At 51.9% G+C, this 16,138-nt stretch overlaps 7 protein-coding genes across 7 annotated transcripts in view; 3 read left to right on the top strand and 4 right to left on the bottom strand.

The window, feature by feature from the left end:
- GUITHDRAFT_160848 (hypothetical protein) overlaps nucleotides 1-710 on the bottom strand; it is a 5,191-nt gene extending 4,481 nt beyond the window's left edge. The window contains exons 1-4 of the mRNA XM_005841165.1: nucleotides 569-710; nucleotides 417-520; nucleotides 297-341; nucleotides 117-245 (exon numbers count right to left, since the gene is read on the bottom strand). Of these exons, the coding sequence (XP_005841222.1) occupies nucleotides 117-245; nucleotides 297-341; nucleotides 417-520; nucleotides 569-695 (405 nt within the window). The 5' untranslated portion in view covers nucleotides 696-710. The remainder of the gene's footprint in view (nucleotides 1-116; nucleotides 246-296; nucleotides 342-416; nucleotides 521-568) is intronic.
- Nucleotides 711-2,073: 1,363 nt separating this feature from the next.
- GUITHDRAFT_132624 (hypothetical protein) lies at nucleotides 2,074-4,734 on the top strand (the record flags this gene model as incomplete). The annotated part of the gene is made up of 11 exons (XM_005841164.1): nucleotides 2,074-2,892; nucleotides 2,938-3,588; nucleotides 3,665-3,811; nucleotides 3,947-3,985; nucleotides 4,035-4,088; nucleotides 4,146-4,235; nucleotides 4,280-4,354; nucleotides 4,400-4,453; nucleotides 4,502-4,553; nucleotides 4,597-4,646; nucleotides 4,690-4,734. 11 exons carry the CDS (start codon nucleotides 2,074-2,076, stop codon nucleotides 4,732-4,734), a joined length of 2,076 nt encoding a protein of 691 aa, XP_005841221.1.
- Nucleotides 4,735-5,196: 462 nt separating this feature from the next.
- On the bottom strand, nucleotides 5,197-6,686 carry GUITHDRAFT_132623 (hypothetical protein; the record flags this gene model as incomplete). Its single annotated transcript, XM_005841163.1, has 10 exons — nucleotides 5,197-5,313; nucleotides 5,387-5,449; nucleotides 5,562-5,624; nucleotides 5,809-5,916; nucleotides 5,993-6,010; nucleotides 6,055-6,130; nucleotides 6,181-6,210; nucleotides 6,258-6,343; nucleotides 6,393-6,475; nucleotides 6,620-6,686. The coding sequence occupies 10 exons, from the start codon at nucleotides 6,684-6,686 to the stop codon at nucleotides 5,197-5,199; spliced, it is 711 nt and encodes a 236-aa protein (XP_005841220.1).
- A 1,044-nt stretch (nucleotides 6,687-7,730) lies between these two features.
- Nucleotides 7,731-9,516, top strand: GUITHDRAFT_91822 (hypothetical protein). Its single transcript, XM_005841162.1, has 9 exons — nucleotides 7,731-7,832; nucleotides 7,880-7,918; nucleotides 7,969-8,163; nucleotides 8,218-8,544; nucleotides 8,591-8,694; nucleotides 8,744-8,867; nucleotides 8,915-9,115; nucleotides 9,165-9,303; nucleotides 9,350-9,516. The coding sequence occupies exons 1-9, from the start codon at nucleotides 7,740-7,742 to the stop codon at nucleotides 9,484-9,486; spliced, it is 1,359 nt and encodes a 452-aa protein (XP_005841219.1). The 5' UTR covers nucleotides 7,731-7,739; the 3' UTR covers nucleotides 9,487-9,516.
- Nucleotides 9,517-9,570: 54 nt separating this feature from the next.
- Nucleotides 9,571-9,943, bottom strand: GUITHDRAFT_100484 (hypothetical protein; the record flags this gene model as incomplete). The annotated part of the gene is made up of 3 exons (XM_005841161.1): nucleotides 9,571-9,717; nucleotides 9,763-9,878; nucleotides 9,928-9,943. The coding sequence occupies 3 exons, from the start codon at nucleotides 9,941-9,943 to the stop codon at nucleotides 9,571-9,573; spliced, it is 279 nt and encodes a 92-aa protein (XP_005841218.1).
- A 1,954-nt stretch (nucleotides 9,944-11,897) lies between these two features.
- GUITHDRAFT_100483 (hypothetical protein) lies at nucleotides 11,898-12,383 on the bottom strand (the record flags this gene model as incomplete). Its single annotated transcript, XM_005841160.1, has 1 exon — nucleotides 11,898-12,383. One exon carries the CDS (start codon nucleotides 12,381-12,383, stop codon nucleotides 11,898-11,900), a length of 486 nt encoding a protein of 161 aa, XP_005841217.1.
- Nucleotides 12,384-14,632: 2,249 nt separating this feature from the next.
- GUITHDRAFT_132620 (hypothetical protein) lies at nucleotides 14,633-16,020 on the top strand (the record flags this gene model as incomplete). Its single annotated transcript, XM_005841159.1, has 5 exons — nucleotides 14,633-15,229; nucleotides 15,277-15,381; nucleotides 15,431-15,514; nucleotides 15,564-15,847; nucleotides 15,897-16,020. The coding sequence occupies 5 exons, from the start codon at nucleotides 14,633-14,635 to the stop codon at nucleotides 16,018-16,020; spliced, it is 1,194 nt and encodes a 397-aa protein (XP_005841216.1).
- Between the last annotated feature and the right edge of the window lie 118 nt (nucleotides 16,021-16,138).

Genomic DNA, 16,138 nt, shown 5'->3' with positions numbered 1-16,138 from the left:
TCCCACGAAGGCGTCCCTGAACCTCGCACGGAGCCTTCGACGCCGACCTCCCTCCCCTCCCTCCCCTCCCTCCCCTCCCTCCCTCCCTCCCCTCCCTCCCTCCCTCCCTCTCGCACCTTGTTGTACTTGGCCTCTGTGTCCTCGGAGCTGTCGAGCATGGCTTGAGCCTTCTTCACTTGCTCGTCGATCTCCTTCATCCTCTCTTGAGCGCTGCAGGAGTTTCTCGAGCAGTTGGAGAAGGAGATCTTGAGGAGCGAGAGAGTTTCACTTTGACAGCATCAACCCACTCCTTGTACCTGACTGATGTCATCGCGCAGACGCTTCGCCCTTGAGAGAGTCTCCTGGTGTGGAGTCAGCAACAAGACTCGAGAGAGGGCATGGCAAGCGAGAGGACAGAGCTAGCATGGACAGCATACCGCTTCATCCACCACCCAGTCAAGGAAGATCTTGAGGGAGCAAGCAGGCCAAGGGTTACAAGGGATCTGAGATAATCCCGACCGATTCACAGGCATCACCGGGTCTGAGCACAAGAGACCGTCACCTATCTCAACCTGCACACATGCTCTACCTGACGAGAGCAAACTCCGAGGGGTGTCTTGAGACTTGCGAGCACAGCCTCCGTCCCCCAGCATCGCCGCAACAGCCACGACCAGCATGACCCATCGCCGCACCCCCTCTTGCCACCTTGCCGTCATTCCACCATTCCTCACTGAGCAGGACCCGTAACTTCCCTCACCCTTTGCTTGTTTTTAGTTAAAACAGGCTTTCGGGAGTGCCGCCGGGCCTCCGGGCCCCGGGTCATCGAGTGACTGAGAGTCACGTTGATAGAATCCTGTGAACCTAAGTTAAACTCGATACAACACTTTTAAATTAGACGCTGCGAACCCGCGGCCCCTGATACGACCACCCCCTTGTTAACTTCTAAACTACCCCTTAGAAAACACCCCACCCTACCAAATATCAAATTTTCGTACGGTGGGGGTACTATCTTTTTTGAGTTAGATACAATAAAGGCACGACCTTGCGATCTTTCAGGGCCTCACCCCACTACCCCACCCTCATGGTCACCACCCCATGAACAAATTCCTCTGACCCCACAATCGTAATACTCACATCTTTGCTCCCCGACTGTACTACCCCCACCCCCTCATAAGACCTACCCACTCTACACCGTGGCCCTGGCCGATGGTGTATCCCCAAGTAACAAATCTCTCTAAATCTGAACCCACCATTAGACCCCATGGGCTTCACTGTGAAGTTGTCACCCCTCCCTTACCCTTAAAATCTTTTCAACTGTTAGATCCACCCCTTGTCTTGATGTACCACCGGTTCAATATAGCCCATGTTCAGTGCTCCCTCATGATAACCCCCTTGATGACTACCCCCACGTGGCCGTAAGCCCAAAAGCCAGCTACCCCTACCCCCTCTTTTGACGAATCCCTTAACCCCCTTTCCCCTACTCGCGCATTCATGCAAGCTTGCGGTGTTTAGCCACCTTGGTGGTTCTTCGCTGACCTTGAAGACTCTGCCTATCGTCTGCCTTCCTCTGCCTTCCTCTGCCTTCCTCTTCCGTTCCCCTACTTGTTCTCCTCTTCGCCCTTCCTCGACTTGACACAACCTGCCACAATCTGTCCATTCCTCTTTCGTAAACCTTCCAGCTTGAGATTTGGGCAGCCTCGCACGTCCCTGTTTATGTTCATTCTTCTTTGTGCGCCCGAATTATCCCCTGCTTTTGAGCTGTCATGAACACCATTCGCACCAATCCCATGTTGCATTGCCATTCCTTAGCTCTTTCGAAACTGTGGACATCTGCCCTCAGTTATTCCTTGTTTGATGTGTCTTGTTCGTGGACTCATTGTTTTGCAGGGAGATGATCCTGCATCTTGCTGCTCATTAGATTCGGGCCTCGAGGACTACAGCATGCTCCTTGTAGCTTGAAGATGACGCTGGTTGCGGCTCGGACTGGTTCAACGCCGGCTGCAGGATCCAGCAACTGTTCTCTTTCACGGGGATGACAGAGGGAGGGCAGGAGGGTCAGTGAGAGCGAAGCAGTTGCAGGTTGAAAGCGGAAGGATGGACTTCTTTGGGGAGGGCAGAGCAAGCTTGGATATGGCGTCTGCCGACCAGCCCCTGTTCCTCGATGATGCTGGGTGCGAGTTTTCATCGGAGGTAGCATGGGGACAGGACAGGACGAGTTTAGACCTCTACAGCTCTAACCTTGAAAGCTTTCGTGCAAGCTTGGATGGACCAGGCAGGCCTCTTGAAAGTCCTCCCAAGCCCTGCTACCTTGAAAGCGCCATGGGGCACCGGAGCCTGCCCTTAGCCAGCGCCTTTACGTTCGTGCCCGAATACGTTGACGTGTCTCCGAGAAGCGATGAAACGATGAGCAAGCACTTTGTGGATGTGAAGGAGGAGCAGCAGACTCCTGCTGCAGCTCGGGGTGATGCTGGAGTAGACGTGAAGACGGAGCTGAGCGAAGACAAGGCTGCCGAGTCGGACTCGAAGAACGGAGGAGCGAGAGGGAAGGAGCATCAGAGTTGGGGGCCCATCACTCCGCACTTTGCGAGCTCGAGCTCGAGCAACGCGCAAGCATTTGCTGACTCGATTAAGAGCGGGTGGTTGAGGAAGAGAACTTCGGGAGGTTGGGGGTGGCGCAAGCGATGGTTCGTCCTGAGCCAGACGCGCCTCTCCTACTTTGCAGACCCGAACAACTTGGGAGTTCAGAAGATGGTTAACTTCGATGGTGGAGGCCTGAAGGTGCACAAGGGCAAAGAGATCAACGAGCTCATCGTCACTTGCCACGAACGGACCCTCGTCCTCCGAGCAGCGTCGCAGTGGGAGGCTGCTCAGTGGATGATGGCGTTCCAGATAGTCATGCAAGGCTTCGGGCAGGTCAGCTCTCTCCCTCCTCTCCTCCGTGATGACCCGAGCATGCAGGAGTGGAAGGCCAGCAACGTCGCCGTGAGTGACGCCATGCGCGCGGAAGCCGGGAAGCCGCGACGCGCGTCATCGCTGACGGACTGCGACTCGAAGCTGAAACGCAAGCTGGGTGACTACGTGAATCACTCGAGCTCATTCGGCCATGGCACAGAGGAGCGGCCTTCAAAGATCACGTCCCCTCCGGCTTCACGCGACGTGTCCGAGCATGGCTGGAGCTCCGCCGACAACTCACTGCATGGCGCGACTTTCCACGGGATCCGCTCGCTTGACGGCTCAGCCCACGGGTACGTGAACGTAGAGAGCAACAGCCTTGACAACTCCTTCCATGGTGACTGGTCCGTCGACCCCTCCGACTCCCTCGCGTCCCATCGCCGCCAGTTCGCCATGCTCGAGAAAGCCGCTCAGTCCCTCCAGGCCTTCGCCATCCATGACGGGTCCCCGAGCCCCCACCCTCGTAGCCCGCAGTCTCCAGGCGATCAAGTGCTGATGCCGCATGCTCACGCGTCCAGCATGGCCTTCCCTCCCGCGAGCTTCCAAAGAGGAGGAAGCGGCGGCCCGGTCATGAGCAGCTTCGAGTCAGCGGCTTACGACAACCCGAACCTGACGAGGAATGGACCTGTGACCGGAGGAAAACAAGGAGAGGACAAGGTGCTGCTGCTCTTGAGATGTGAAACTGTGTTGACTCCTCTCCCTTCCCTCTCCTTCTCCCTCCTCCTCCTCATAGGCATCTGCTAGCGGAAGTTCGATGGGGGTGAAGCCCTCCAATGGCATCTTCGCGCCGCTTCCTCGCATCTCGTCGGAATGCATGGAAGCGATTCCAAGCAGACAGAGACACACCTTGATGAGGCAGATTGAGAATCAACAACGCCAGGTGTACATGCGTCTCGTCTCAGTCTCCCTTGCCCCAGCCCTGACTCTTATCCTCCCTCCCTCCCTCTTACATTCCTCTCTGGTTTCTCTTCCCCATTTATCACCTTCTGCTTCTGATCACTCACGTGGTTGTCAGAACGAGCAAAACCCAGCTGTTGTCAAGGCTGGGCGGCAGGTGAGGAGGAGAATTTCGTGTTTCTTTCTCAGCTGACGAGGAGCTGCAGGCGGTGGAGCTCACACTCCGACTCCTTGCAGCCAAGTTCTTCACGTGCAAACAGGTTCCTTACTTCTCTCTCTTCCTCCTTTGTTGACGTTCCTTCCCCCCTCCCCTCCAGGCCCACAGAGCATTCCGCGTGTCCGACGTCCTAACAGCTGCAGTGTCTGCCTGTGCTGCGACCAACAGCGACGACCGATACAGGATGCAGGTCTCAACTGCTCACGCTGAAGAGGCAAGTGACTCGCTGCTCAGGCCCTCTCGTCTGCCTACTGCACGTCAAAAGTCTTGAGGGGCATCATTATGAAGCACGAGTCGACCCAGCACCAGGTACAGGCAGCTGCGTCCTGCGCCGGATCTGACCGGGATCTTCAGTGGCCGTTCGTGGAGGAGGACGAGACAGGCGAGGGGATCCAGCGAGGAGAGCAGGTTAGCATGAAAGCTCACGATGGGATTCTGAACCTCATGCTCCTCCAGGCAGCAGGAGATCTCATCTGCTCCTTGTTTCCCTTCCTCGACATGGCCCCTGGTCTCCTCCGCTCTTCCACTGACCCTTCTGACACGTCGCGCAGAGGCGGAGCTCCTTCCTCCTGCACTGCTCCCGCTGCTGCTGCTTGTCGACGTGAGTGTCTGCATGCTGGGAGTAAGGGACTGACTGCGCACAGAACTTCGAGAAGACAGCCTGGCCGACACCCCGCGAACATTGCTGAAGGAGGTGGGTCAGCAGCCGGGGAGGAGGGGATGGAGCAGTTCTTGCAGGGACCAAGAGGGGAGCTGGAGATAGTAACGGCAAAGTGGCCGATGTTTCTGATATTCATTCTCTTTGTGTGTAGAACAATGTGATAAGTGTTTAAAGGTGTGGGTGAAACAAGTCAAGGAAGGCGGTCAGGGGAAGGAAGGCAAGGAGTTGGAGAATGTCTCCATTCCTCACTTTGAAAACCCTGAACCCTCAAGCTCTTCTTCTTTTCTCCCGCAACCTTTCCCCTCCTCCCAATCATCCCCCCTGTCTCCCGAGTTGTGCCTCCGGCTTCCAGTCTGGCTGCCTTGTTTGTTTCCTGACGATTCGTCTCCCTGCTTCCTCCCTCGTCGCTCATTCTCATCTTCATTGCCTTCCTTCAACCTCCTCGCGCAGTCCATCTGCGATAGACGCTGCCGCCTCTCCCTCTGCTTCTTCATGACTCAAGCGCGTACCCGAGGATCGGAGCGAGCAACTCCAGCATAAGCAGGTCCCTCGCTGTAAATGGACGGACCTTGTTTGCTGCCACCACCATGACAGCTTCTCCCACTGGCTGCAAGCGAGTGTGGGAAACGATCCATGCGGGAGCAGGGGCAGGGGGCAGGGGCAGGGGGCAGGGGCAGCACCTGAATAAGCAGAGCCTGGGTGTTGATTGGAAGGTAGTCGAACTCGAATCGACCCGGAAGAATCTTACAGCAAGTGAGCAAGAGAACATCGCTCCTGCCCCCACCTTCCTCCTCCTCCTCCTCCTCCTCCTCCTCCTCCTCCTCCTCCTCCTCCTCCTCCTCCTCCTCCTCCCACCTGCAGATCCGCAAGGTACTGCTGCTTCCCCTGCTGCTTAGCAGACCTGACTATCGCCCCTTCCTGCACCCCCCGTCACGTCGGGGCGAAGGTAACAAAGTTCCTCGCCAGCAGCTGCTGGTTTCGACCCATCACCCCATAGCGCACGAGAGTCGCGCCCTCTGCTTCACAGTCAGGCGCTTCCAGTCAAGACGATCATGTCCTGCTGACCCTTGCCGATGATCACGGACTGAGCATTGGAGCACACCTGCCGGAGCATGAGGGGGGGCCAAGGCGACAGGCTGACGACCTGGAGGATGGTCTGCAGACTCCACAGCAACAGCGACTCTCTTCTCTTGTCGAGCAGCTTCGGGAGCTTCAAGAAGAAGTGAGGAGGCGGCAGAGAGCTCAGAGGAACAGACTTCTTCAAACCAAACTCCTGCCAGCTTCACCGTCTCTTTCTCCCTTACCTGCCGTAACAACTCAGTGCAAAGTCAACAAGAACAGGTGCAACCTCAAGGTCAAGCGTGGAGAGTGCGGAGACGAGAAGAGCTGACGCTACAGCAATGCCGAGGAGATCCACCCGCGATCTGAGAGAGGAGTAAATCAGTTTGTCGTCATGATCCCTTACTGTGATCACTGTGCGTTGCTGAGGTCTGATGTGAACAGCCTGCACAAAACAAGTCAGTTCAAATTCCAACCAGACCTTAAGAAGACCTGTTGACCAATAAGACGCTGATGCTAAAGACTCCAACTGCAATCGACGTGTTTTCATCGATTAACTTAGTGAACACTCCAGGATCCTGCCAAACATCTTGATGACTAAACTTTAGCGCCTCGTTCGTAATTTACCTCTTCTTTCTTCATGTTGATGGGTGAAATAATTCTTGTCCTTCGCCCGATAGTCTTCGCCTCGTTCAACTTCTTGCTCGTTCCTGATCCCAGTTCACATCGACATCCTCGTTGTAACACCGAAAATTTCTGAGGGGTGCCTTGCGATGCGAAGCAAACTTGTTGGTTTCTGAGTAGAAACTGCTGAGATTTCGGGAAAGATGCTGTATCCAATGATCCTCCTCCACCTCCTCCTCCTCCTCCTCCTCCCGCCGCCATCGCCGACATGGCCGCAAGGATCCCCACCTTGAGCATGTTTTTCACTTTCTTTCGGCCTCATACCCACTCAACCCCCGGACTGAGAGACGAAGTGTGGAGGTAGGGGTCCGACGTATACCGGGTAATCTTATGGTCCCACCATGGGCTCTTCCTTGATCTGAGCGTTGCAAGTAGCGGTAGTGTGTGTACACACATTTGAAAAACCGGGGTGGGGTAGGGTAAGTTCAAATATATGGGGGGTAGGAGGTTTATTGTGATGGAAGGGGTAGGGGTGATGATGAAGTTATGGAATGGGGGTGGATTGAAGAGTGTTTCAGAAGGTAGGGGTACTTTCACATCTCTAGAGGTAGGGTCCGAGGGTTCGAATTGGTTGAGTAAATTATGCAGAAAACAACCGACGGGCGAAGATGCGCAGATAGATCAGTACGAATGAGAAGGACAGGAAGAGAGCAGGAGGAGGAGCAGGGGGATCAGGAGGAACAGGAGGGGGGAGCGAGCGAGCGAGGGAAGAAGGCATGCACTAGAGGACATGAGGAAGAGATGGAAGGAGAACAGCAGCAGAATGCGGAGAGCGAAAGATGCAGACGAGGAGGGTGTGTGCAAGAAGCGAAGGTGGTACAGTAATGCAGTTGTTGTAAGAGGAGAGGTGCTAGATGATGTACATGTGGTGTGGCATATTTGCGATAGGACTGACAACGAAGTCCGGGATAGCCTGAAGTTAGAGATGAGAAGGAGCGCGAGAGTTCTGTGTCCCAGGTGATATGAGATTTGAAGTAGGGTGCATGGATGTGCTCCCAGCAGAATTTCGATTGAAGGAAACCTCCAAAGAACACCCTTTCAGGCTGCTCCTTCTCGTTTTCTTGGAGCGAGATTTACATGCCTGCTTTTCTGATAGCTGGTGAAAGCCTTGTAGATAGAACATCAAAGCACAGAAAACTGATCGAACGGTATTGTCTAACAAACAGCGATAATGCAATTTGTTATGCATCGAATTCATTTATCTCAATTGAATTGCTCCATCAATGAAGAAATTTCTTTGATTCTCCTTGGCAATCTGATTGTAACATTGTAGGGAGAAGTTTTTACACGATGGACGGCGACGGTGCAGGGCCGAACGCCATTACGGTCGTGTTTGACACTTTCAAGAAAGAGACCTTCACGCCTTCCAAAGGCTTGAAACAGGTAAACTGCTCATTTGTTGCTTTCATCCTGATGACATGTGTGGAAAGCTTCAACGAAGGCTGAAGATGCAGTACAACATCATCGAGGTCTGGCTCTTGTTGTTGCCTTGCTCGAATGTCTGAAATGCTGTGAACAGAACAAGGAAGGGATCGAACAATCAATATACAACGTTAGAAACACACAGATTGCTGTCTTCTGGGGTCCTCGCGAGAAGTTCACCAAGTCAGAGTTTGCTGTCATTAAGAACTACCTTGAGGATGGTGGGAGCGTGTTTATGTTATTGGGAGAAGGAGGAGAGGGAAAATATGGAACAAACATCAATTTTTTGCTGGTAATTGATCACAAACAATTGAAAAGATACATGTTTTCTGAACAAGTGTTGCAGGAGGAGTATGGGATCTACATCAATTCCGATTGTGCCGTGCGATCAGTGTATCACAAGTACCTACATCCGAAGGAAGTGCTGATATCCAACGGAGTGTTGAATCGAGAGCTTTCTCATGCAATAGCTCGCCTTCCAGGAGCGTCCAAGAGCGAGAGGGAAAGCGTCGATCTCTCCTCCACACAGCATGATTTGCACGGGGGGCTAGAAATCGTGTTCCCGTATGGAGCGACACTGAATGTTCAGAAACCTGCCATCCCCCTGCTGTCGACGGGTCAGGAATCTTATCCCCTGAATCGGCCGGTATTAGCAGTGTATGACGGAAAGTTGGTCAGTGGTTCTGGTGTGAATTGCTGCGACTGAAAGTTTGTTCCAGTTGCACAAGCAGGGGAAATTGATTGTACTCGGGTCAGACAAAGTGTTCAATGACGAATGGTTGTTAAAGGAGGAAAACGGGAAATTATTGGATGTCCTTATGAAGTAAGATCTTGGAGGATTCTGCTGATGTCCTTGGCTCATGTGTATGTAGATGGTTGGTGCCGGGGCAGGAGATCAAACTCAACTCCAACGATGCTGAAGATCCGGACATCAACGAGTATCATCACGTTCCGGACACTGGGGCACTGGCAAGTCGCGTCCGGTGCTGCCTTCAGGTCCCAAACTTCCGACTGAAAAGGCAAAACTGATGGATTTTCGGCAGGAGGCTGAGGAGATCCCCCGGGACTTTGCGTCCATGTTTGACGACAAGCTGTTTAAGTTTGACACCGACGAGATTCCGGAGGCGATCAAACTCTACAAGCAGCTCGACGTCAAGCACGAAGTGCTCACCCTCATCCCTCCGCAATTCGAGGCTCCCCTGCCTCCGCTTCAACCCGCTGTCTTCCCTCCTGCCCTCAGAGAGGTGCTCTCTTCAACTCTTGTGCCCAGTCGCTGTGCTCACCCTCTGTCAGCCTCCTCCGCCAGCTCTCGACCTCTTCGACCTCGACGAGCAGTTCGCGTCGGAGAGGGTGAGGCTAGCCAAGCTGACCAACAAATGCAAGGACCCCGACAGCTTAGACTTCTACGTGAAGCACTCAGCGGAGATTCTAGGTGAGCTGCTGCTGCCCCGGGGTTCCCTCGTCTCATGGGTGGTCAGGTGTGACGAATAAGCTTCCCGAGGGCAAGAAGACAGCCAAGCATTGCCTCGAAGTTATCTTGCGCGAACTTGTAAATTGGAAGCGGATGGCACCCGATACTTCGCTGTCAGGAAACGCGATCGGACAACATCTTTGAGGCATGAGAAAGGATTAATGAAGGCATCACAAACATTTATCTCATCCTGCAAAATCAATGCGCTGGCTACATTCACCTTCATGCCTAGAGGTTGTACACAACTGGTTGTTCCTTGAAGAGCTCGGCCGTTGGCTCCGGGTCGATGTAGATGATGGGAGCGCTGATGGGGGGCGGGGCTGGCATGACCTGAGACCCGTTGGGCATCATTTGCGTGCCGTTGGGCGGCATCATCTGCCATGACTGTCAGCCGGTGCCATGCGCTCCCCTGCGACCTACCGGGACGGGAGTCGATTGCGAGGGCGGGAGGTTGTAGATCTGAGAGGTCCCAGGAATGCCGCTGGGGTACTGGGGAAAGGAGGGCGGAGGAGCGCTGCCGTAAGAGGGCTGCATGACTGACAGAGAGTCATGACGCGAGAACAGGTGAAAAAACTGCACATGTACCGTAATGTGCCGACATGTTGTGTTTCAAACTCCTGGATACCTGCGCCAAATTAGCTGAAAGAAAGATGTTGCTTTGGATGCCAATTAAAAATTGGAGAGTGAAAAAGATGAATTCTGGAACGTTGTTCAAGAGGGACATGTATCATAATGAAATTAGATTGCAAATGAATAATTTTAAGAAAAATTTCTTTCTCACAATCACGGAATTGAACATCTCTTGTTCTATTAGATGAATCACTTTCAATATCTTCACTTCCCGTTCCCTCGCATCGACTCAATCAGCCACAAACGAGTCACGCCCCTCAATACCTACAGCTCTCCATCACCCAGCAAATTCTAGGACATATTACTTCTACAAGGAAGCTCGAACAACAAACATGGTAGTCTCAGCATGAAACCGTGACAGCTATTATTACGACGAATTCGAGTGGCTGAGGAGCAGGAGGAGCAGACACAGGAGCAGACGCAGGAGCAGACTCAGGAGTAGCATAGGCAGCACTGAAGCAGGAGCAGGACGAGCAACAGGACTGAGCAACACTGAACAGGAGGAGGAGGAGAGGGAAGCCTGACTCAGCTTCGGAAGGAAGAGAAGGATGACAAGGATGACAAGGAGATGGTACGGTGGTGGTGGTGGTTCACTGCCGGGAAGAACTTCGGAGGGAGAAGAGGGAGGAGCAGTAGGAGCGATGATCATCATGATGGAATGGAGCCTCTCCGAGCCGCTGAGGAGGATTTGAGTCGGCGCTCCATCATTGCTGCTACCGGTACCGTTCGGACGGCGGCGGCTACGGTAGGGTTCGGCCGGGCGGCAACACTGCGGGCGGCCCGGGGGGCGGGCCCGGATCCCGACTGTACAGGCTACAGGCTTGAATTATCTGATTCGGGCCTCAGGCCGGTTTGACCACCGCCGCCCCCCGCGGCCGTACAGTACTCAGACCCTCACGGTTACGGTCACCCCGCGGCGAGTCCAGCGGCCCGGCCGCCGCTCCGGGTTGTCCTCGTACTGATTTTTAACTTAACTTTGAGTAAAGGCTTGAAAGTAGGAGAGTAGAAAGATCCTGGACCCGGCGGATGCGTTGAAAGTTTCAAAGTTTGCAAGTCGGATCACAGAGTCACCTGAGACGTCTTGCGAGGCCGAGAGACCATCCATCGCTGCCGTTTCCTTGTTCACCGAGCGATCCGCTACCCACCACGGACTCTTGAAGCGCAACGCATCATCCTGCAAGAGTCCATCAGTGCTGGAGATGATGGGAAGAAAGGCCTTTGGTAGGAAGTTCCTCTGTGCTGCTGCTTGCATTCTCCGAGCAAGGTCCTGTATCCCATCATTGTCAAAAACTTGGCATGTGACGTGCTGAAGCCCAGGATTACCCCATCATTGCCATCTGCCTCGAGTAGTAGCCTGCAATCGCGGAAGGCCAAATCCCCAACGTGATAATCTTCAGGGCCATGTTGGGAAACGATCTGCCTGGCCGGGAACGCCTTGCACATGGACGCAGCATCTCACTCCTGAATCTTTGATGAGGGTACTGAGGACGGCATTGCACTTCTCATGCGCATCAGTCCATAACGGGCTGCGGTGCCTGCAGGTCGCCATGTGTGCGGTCCCCCCAGGATGACGGAGAAGATGGTGTCATTTATCGCAGTGCCCACACACAAGCCATTTACACAAACCAGAATGTTGTAGAGCAGATTTTTAGCAGATAGAGAATCAGAAGCTATTTGGAAAGCTCTAAGTTTACTGGAGGTTAACTACTACTACATACACACCACTTGAACTCAGTGACTTCACGGTGGGAACGCTGGCCCAGCCTGCCTGTTTCAGAAACATACTTTGAAGATTCAGGATACTTGCTTGATGGATACAAACAGTGTTGCACGATTGTAACAGTCAATGTATTGCAAACAAGTTGGATCCCGGCTCTGAATCCTTAAAGGTTGTATTATATTGCAATCTTGAAGAGACCTGGGAGCTAAGTCCACAACAGGCGGTTGAGAAGGTCATCAAACTCGCGGCTCTCGTCATCTGTCAGTGTTTGTTGATGACAGATGCGGTTTCTGTAATCAATGCATTTTTGCTTATCAGAGTTTGACATTGGTTTGTGTGCCTTGACGAGTTTCGAGAAATCATGTTCGTCTCCTTTAGAACTAGGCCATCCTTGTTCACGACGAAGCTTCTCAGTCACGGCATTCATCTTTCTAAAGAGTTCGTCTGAAGAAGGAGCTTTACGGGCAGACGATCCAGCACCAAAGGGAGATGACACTTCCCCTCCAATCCACAGCCGTGAGCTTCCTGACGCTGGGGCAGAGATGTTGAAGGCGCCCTGTCTGCTGTAGGTGAAGGTAGATGACGAGGCCTCAAAGCTGCCTCCATCGAAGGTGATGTGCATGTGCTGGTTCTCGATGTGCTCACTGTAAGCGAGAGATCCATAGCGGCGCCTATCGACAGAAAACTGCATCCTGGCGGTGAGGAGGGACGTGAGAAGGGGACTTGAAGTAGCAAGGGAGCGAAGCTAAGAACTTTAGGGGAGGGGACTGAGTAAACATTAGTGCAGGGGTAGTAGGGATTTTGATCCAATTTCCCAGCTATTAGCTAAATTTCACAGTGCAAATTCAAAAAAGAGATAATACTAGCAAACTTGAATTCAAATTGCACCGTCCGACGGTCCCCTCCGAGCCGCCTGACTTTTTTTTTCGACGGCAACGCCGGCCCAGTCTAGTTTACTCAAAGTTAGTAGATCGGACTTTGAGTAACTCAGTAGACTGACATGGCGCGGGGCCCGGCGGGAATTGTCCTGCGCGCAGTTAAGTGAAGGTATCAATTAAGTTTGGGGGACAGCAGTCGGCACTGAGGACAAGTTGGGTTTGGTTCTCGCTGTCTTTTCTCTTCTCGCCGTTTGGCCTGTGCGACAGTGTCAGGGTCAAGCCTCAGTCCTCGCCGAGTCTCCTGATTGTCCTCCGATACTGATTTTTAACTTAACTTGGCTTTGCAACAGCCCCTGAGCCTGACGGAGTCGAGGAGGCTTAACTAGTAAAGCCTCAGGCCAGTCCATATCCGGGCCCGCTGACTCGAGCGGCTTATCATCCCCGGGGCCGGGCATTAGCAGTGACTTCAGTGGCTGGCTCAGTATTGAACCGTGGCCTCATCCCCTCCCTACCCAACAAGAGGAGACGTCAGTTCTGATAGTGACCTCTCCTCTGCCATAGCAGGTCCTAGCAAATTCACCCCCCTCATTCAAGTACCCCACTCGCGGTAGTAAGAATCCAGGGTACTTTGTGCAGGGAAAGGTCAACATATCCAGTACAACCAGGTCATAGGAGCCTAAGGTCAGGGCTCCTCCTCACAATGGTTGACCAAAGTTTGTACCAGCCTCTCCCATTCTAAACTATTTGAAACAATACAAATGTTTTCGAAATATATCGTAAATTTTGAAATTGAAAAAGAAATTTTGAAAACAGTAGTGATGCACCAACCCCTTATGGAACAGTCCCTAAAGTTATCAATCACAATCGCAGCATGGCGACACGCGTGCAAGAGTATGGCAAGGGTGGGAGAGAGGAGAAGCAGAGAGGAGAGAGGGAGTGAAGAGGACTGGAGATCAATCGACGCAAAAGGAAAACTGAGCCAGCATCAGCAGAAGAAAAAGGTAGAAAAGGCAAGGCAGCAAAATTTTGACCATCCTTGTGCAACTGAAGCAATAGGAAGGGAAACAAGGAAACAACAGCTCGCATTCACATAATTGATAAAGTAGGAGTCTAACAACAAGGTAAAAGAAAAGCTAGAAGAGATTTCCTGTTGAGGACTAGGAAATTAGTAGGACAGGCCAGAGAAAGTCTTCATGATTGATCCCTCAGAAGTGAAAAAGGTTTTCAAACAAGAATCTGAACGATTTCAGAAGACCCATGCAAAGAGTTGAAATATGACCTTGCAGCGATGATATTACAGCTCTTAATCCCTTGATCCTGTTCTTGCTTGCAGGTCGACCAATATGCCCTGAGTTCAAACAGCACCGCTATCCTAATCAGTTTTTAAGCTACACCCAATTTTCAACTGTGGTTCTTGAAGTAAGTGGAGATCTAGAAATGCTTCTGTTCCGTCGACAATATTAGAAGCTCTTCAACAGCTACTGAGCCTGATTACATTTTGCTATACAATTAAGCCAAGTTTCGGTGATATTTTGTGTTGCAACATAGACAACAGAAGAATGGCTCAGCGTCGTGACGAAAATTTGGAAACTCCAGAGAATGTGTGGAGGGCTAGGCAAGCAAGACGCCAAGCAGCTAATAATGAGGATCCAAGAAAGGGCAAAGAGGGGCGGCGTAATTCTTCTCAGAACGATTTGAACGGTAACCATCATCAAAATCCGAATCATGTCAACAGAGGAAAGTCTAGGCAAAATAGATCTAAGAAAAACAAGCAAAGGCCAGCTGATCAGGCACCGAGCAGAGGTTTAGAGGCTGTAGAAGCACAAGGCATGAATCAAGGTATTCATTTTGTGACATTCAAAAAGACTGATAGTCGAGTTGAAAATGCAGGCTGTGTGTATATACCATATCCATATTTTCCGCAAATGTTTGAGCAGAATGCAATGAAGTCAATGTATATGGGTGGAGATTATAGAACTATGATGGCATCTCCGCAGGTATTTGTAGATTTCCTTCTCTTTTTCGATCGTTCATTTCGTAGTCATGATACTCTTAACAGACCATGGTCGCTACCGAAATGTTACAATCAATGCCGAATCCTATGGGATTGCTTCCGCCACCTCAAGTTCCGGCGATGAACAACATGATTGCCATGTCCAACGGAATGCTCATAAACGCTGCCATGCCTCCCGCGATGATGATGATACCAGTGCCTTTACATCCCGCCATGGAACACCCTCAAGCATACATGAATGGAGCGCAGGAGTTGCCACGACAAGGGCGCAACAATTACTCCCAGCCAAAGCATGCCAATCATGAGCAGAACAAGTCAATGTTCAATGCTAAGATTGCAATGGAAATGAGCGATGAAGACGTGTTGAATGCTACTTCTCCCATGTTGACGAGGATTCTCGTTGAAATGCTCAGAGATGGAGAAAATGGCAGGGCTAGAGCATGGCAGTTTTTTGAACGCCTTTGTAGACAGAAGAAAGCCGATGTCTATCAGTTTTCTGTCATGCTTAATGCCTGCGGGGACAGCTGGGCAGCTGAGCAGCTCATGGAGAAGATGCACGAATCAAACATCCACCCGAGCGAAGTGACCTACCAAAAGCTCTACAAGATATACCTGAGAGATGCAAGAGTGGACGAGGCTGAGAAAGTAAGGTTGATCAAGTTCCTTGTTACAGCTAACAAGTGCTTCCTCAGGTTCTTGACGAATTGAGGAACCTTATGGAGAGTGGAGGAGTTCAAGGCTTACCAGAAGACTACACCAATCGAGTACTGACGGACATGCTGTTGGAAATGGTCAAGGTACGTCGCATTCGATGATCTTGCCCTCCTCTTATGTGGATTTCTGCAGGAAGGAAATGATGCCGAGCGTCGAGCGTGGGAGTTATTCAACCGACTTCGCAAGATTCAGAAAGTGAATATAATTCACTACAATGTGAGCATCTCCCAGAATAGTTTTATGGGGTCGTCTGATCCTTGTACAGGTCATGCTCAACACCTGCAAGTCAACAGAAGATGCGATGCAGCTTGTACGAGAAGCTCGTGATGAAGGAATTTTTCCAAGCGAACGGACCTGCATGAAGTTGGCAAAGCTCTACATCAAGGAAGGAAACATGCCCTCTCATCCAAGCCAACTGGACGCGGTTGTGAACGGCCTGAAGAAGACGAGTCTGTTCGATGGTATGGCACCAACGAGTGAAGACTGCATCTTGCAGCCATCCATGAATCAGCAGTTTGACTTCAGTGATCATGGCTGGGCGGAAGGAAGGTAAGGCACGTCGTGCTCGTCTTGGCATGGCTAAGAGTTTTTTTTCAAGCGACGGTCGGAGGCAGAATGTGTTCATGGGAGAGCACGAGCTTGCGATGATGTTCGAGAAGATCCTCCTAGGGCAGACGCCCGCTGGCACCAAGAATCTCCAGCAGGCTGATCGTGACAATTGACCACTTCCGCAGTGACATGTATGGTATGAAGGGAATAACTTAGTAAACCATTACACCGCCTGAACCACTTTATGATGAATCTTGTGATCAATTTACTCGCCTGCCAAGCAGCGTGGGT

The sequence above is a fragment of the Guillardia theta genome, assembly GCF_000315625.1.
Source record: "Guillardia theta CCMP2712 unplaced genomic scaffold GUITHscaffold_4, whole genome shotgun sequence".
NCBI lineage: Eukaryota > Cryptophyceae > Pyrenomonadales > Geminigeraceae > Guillardia > Guillardia theta.
The sequence above is the reverse complement of the archived record's forward strand: the minus strand, read 5'-3'. Positions and strand labels throughout refer to the sequence as shown.

Bases quoted from the DNA above. Each gene is read 5' to 3' on its own strand.
- GUITHDRAFT_91822 (XM_005841162.1), top strand. From the start codon at position 7,740: ATGGACGGCGACGGTGCAGGGCCGAACGCCATTACGGTCGTGTTTGAC. The intron at 7,833-7,879 runs GTAAACTGCTCA...ATGTGTGGAAAG, and splicing joins CTTCCAAAGGCTTGAAACAG to CTTCAACGAAGGCTGAAGAT. The intron at 9,116-9,164 runs GTGCTCTCTTCA...ACCCTCTGTCAG, and splicing joins TCCCTCCTGCCCTCAGAGAG to CCTCCTCCGCCAGCTCTCGA.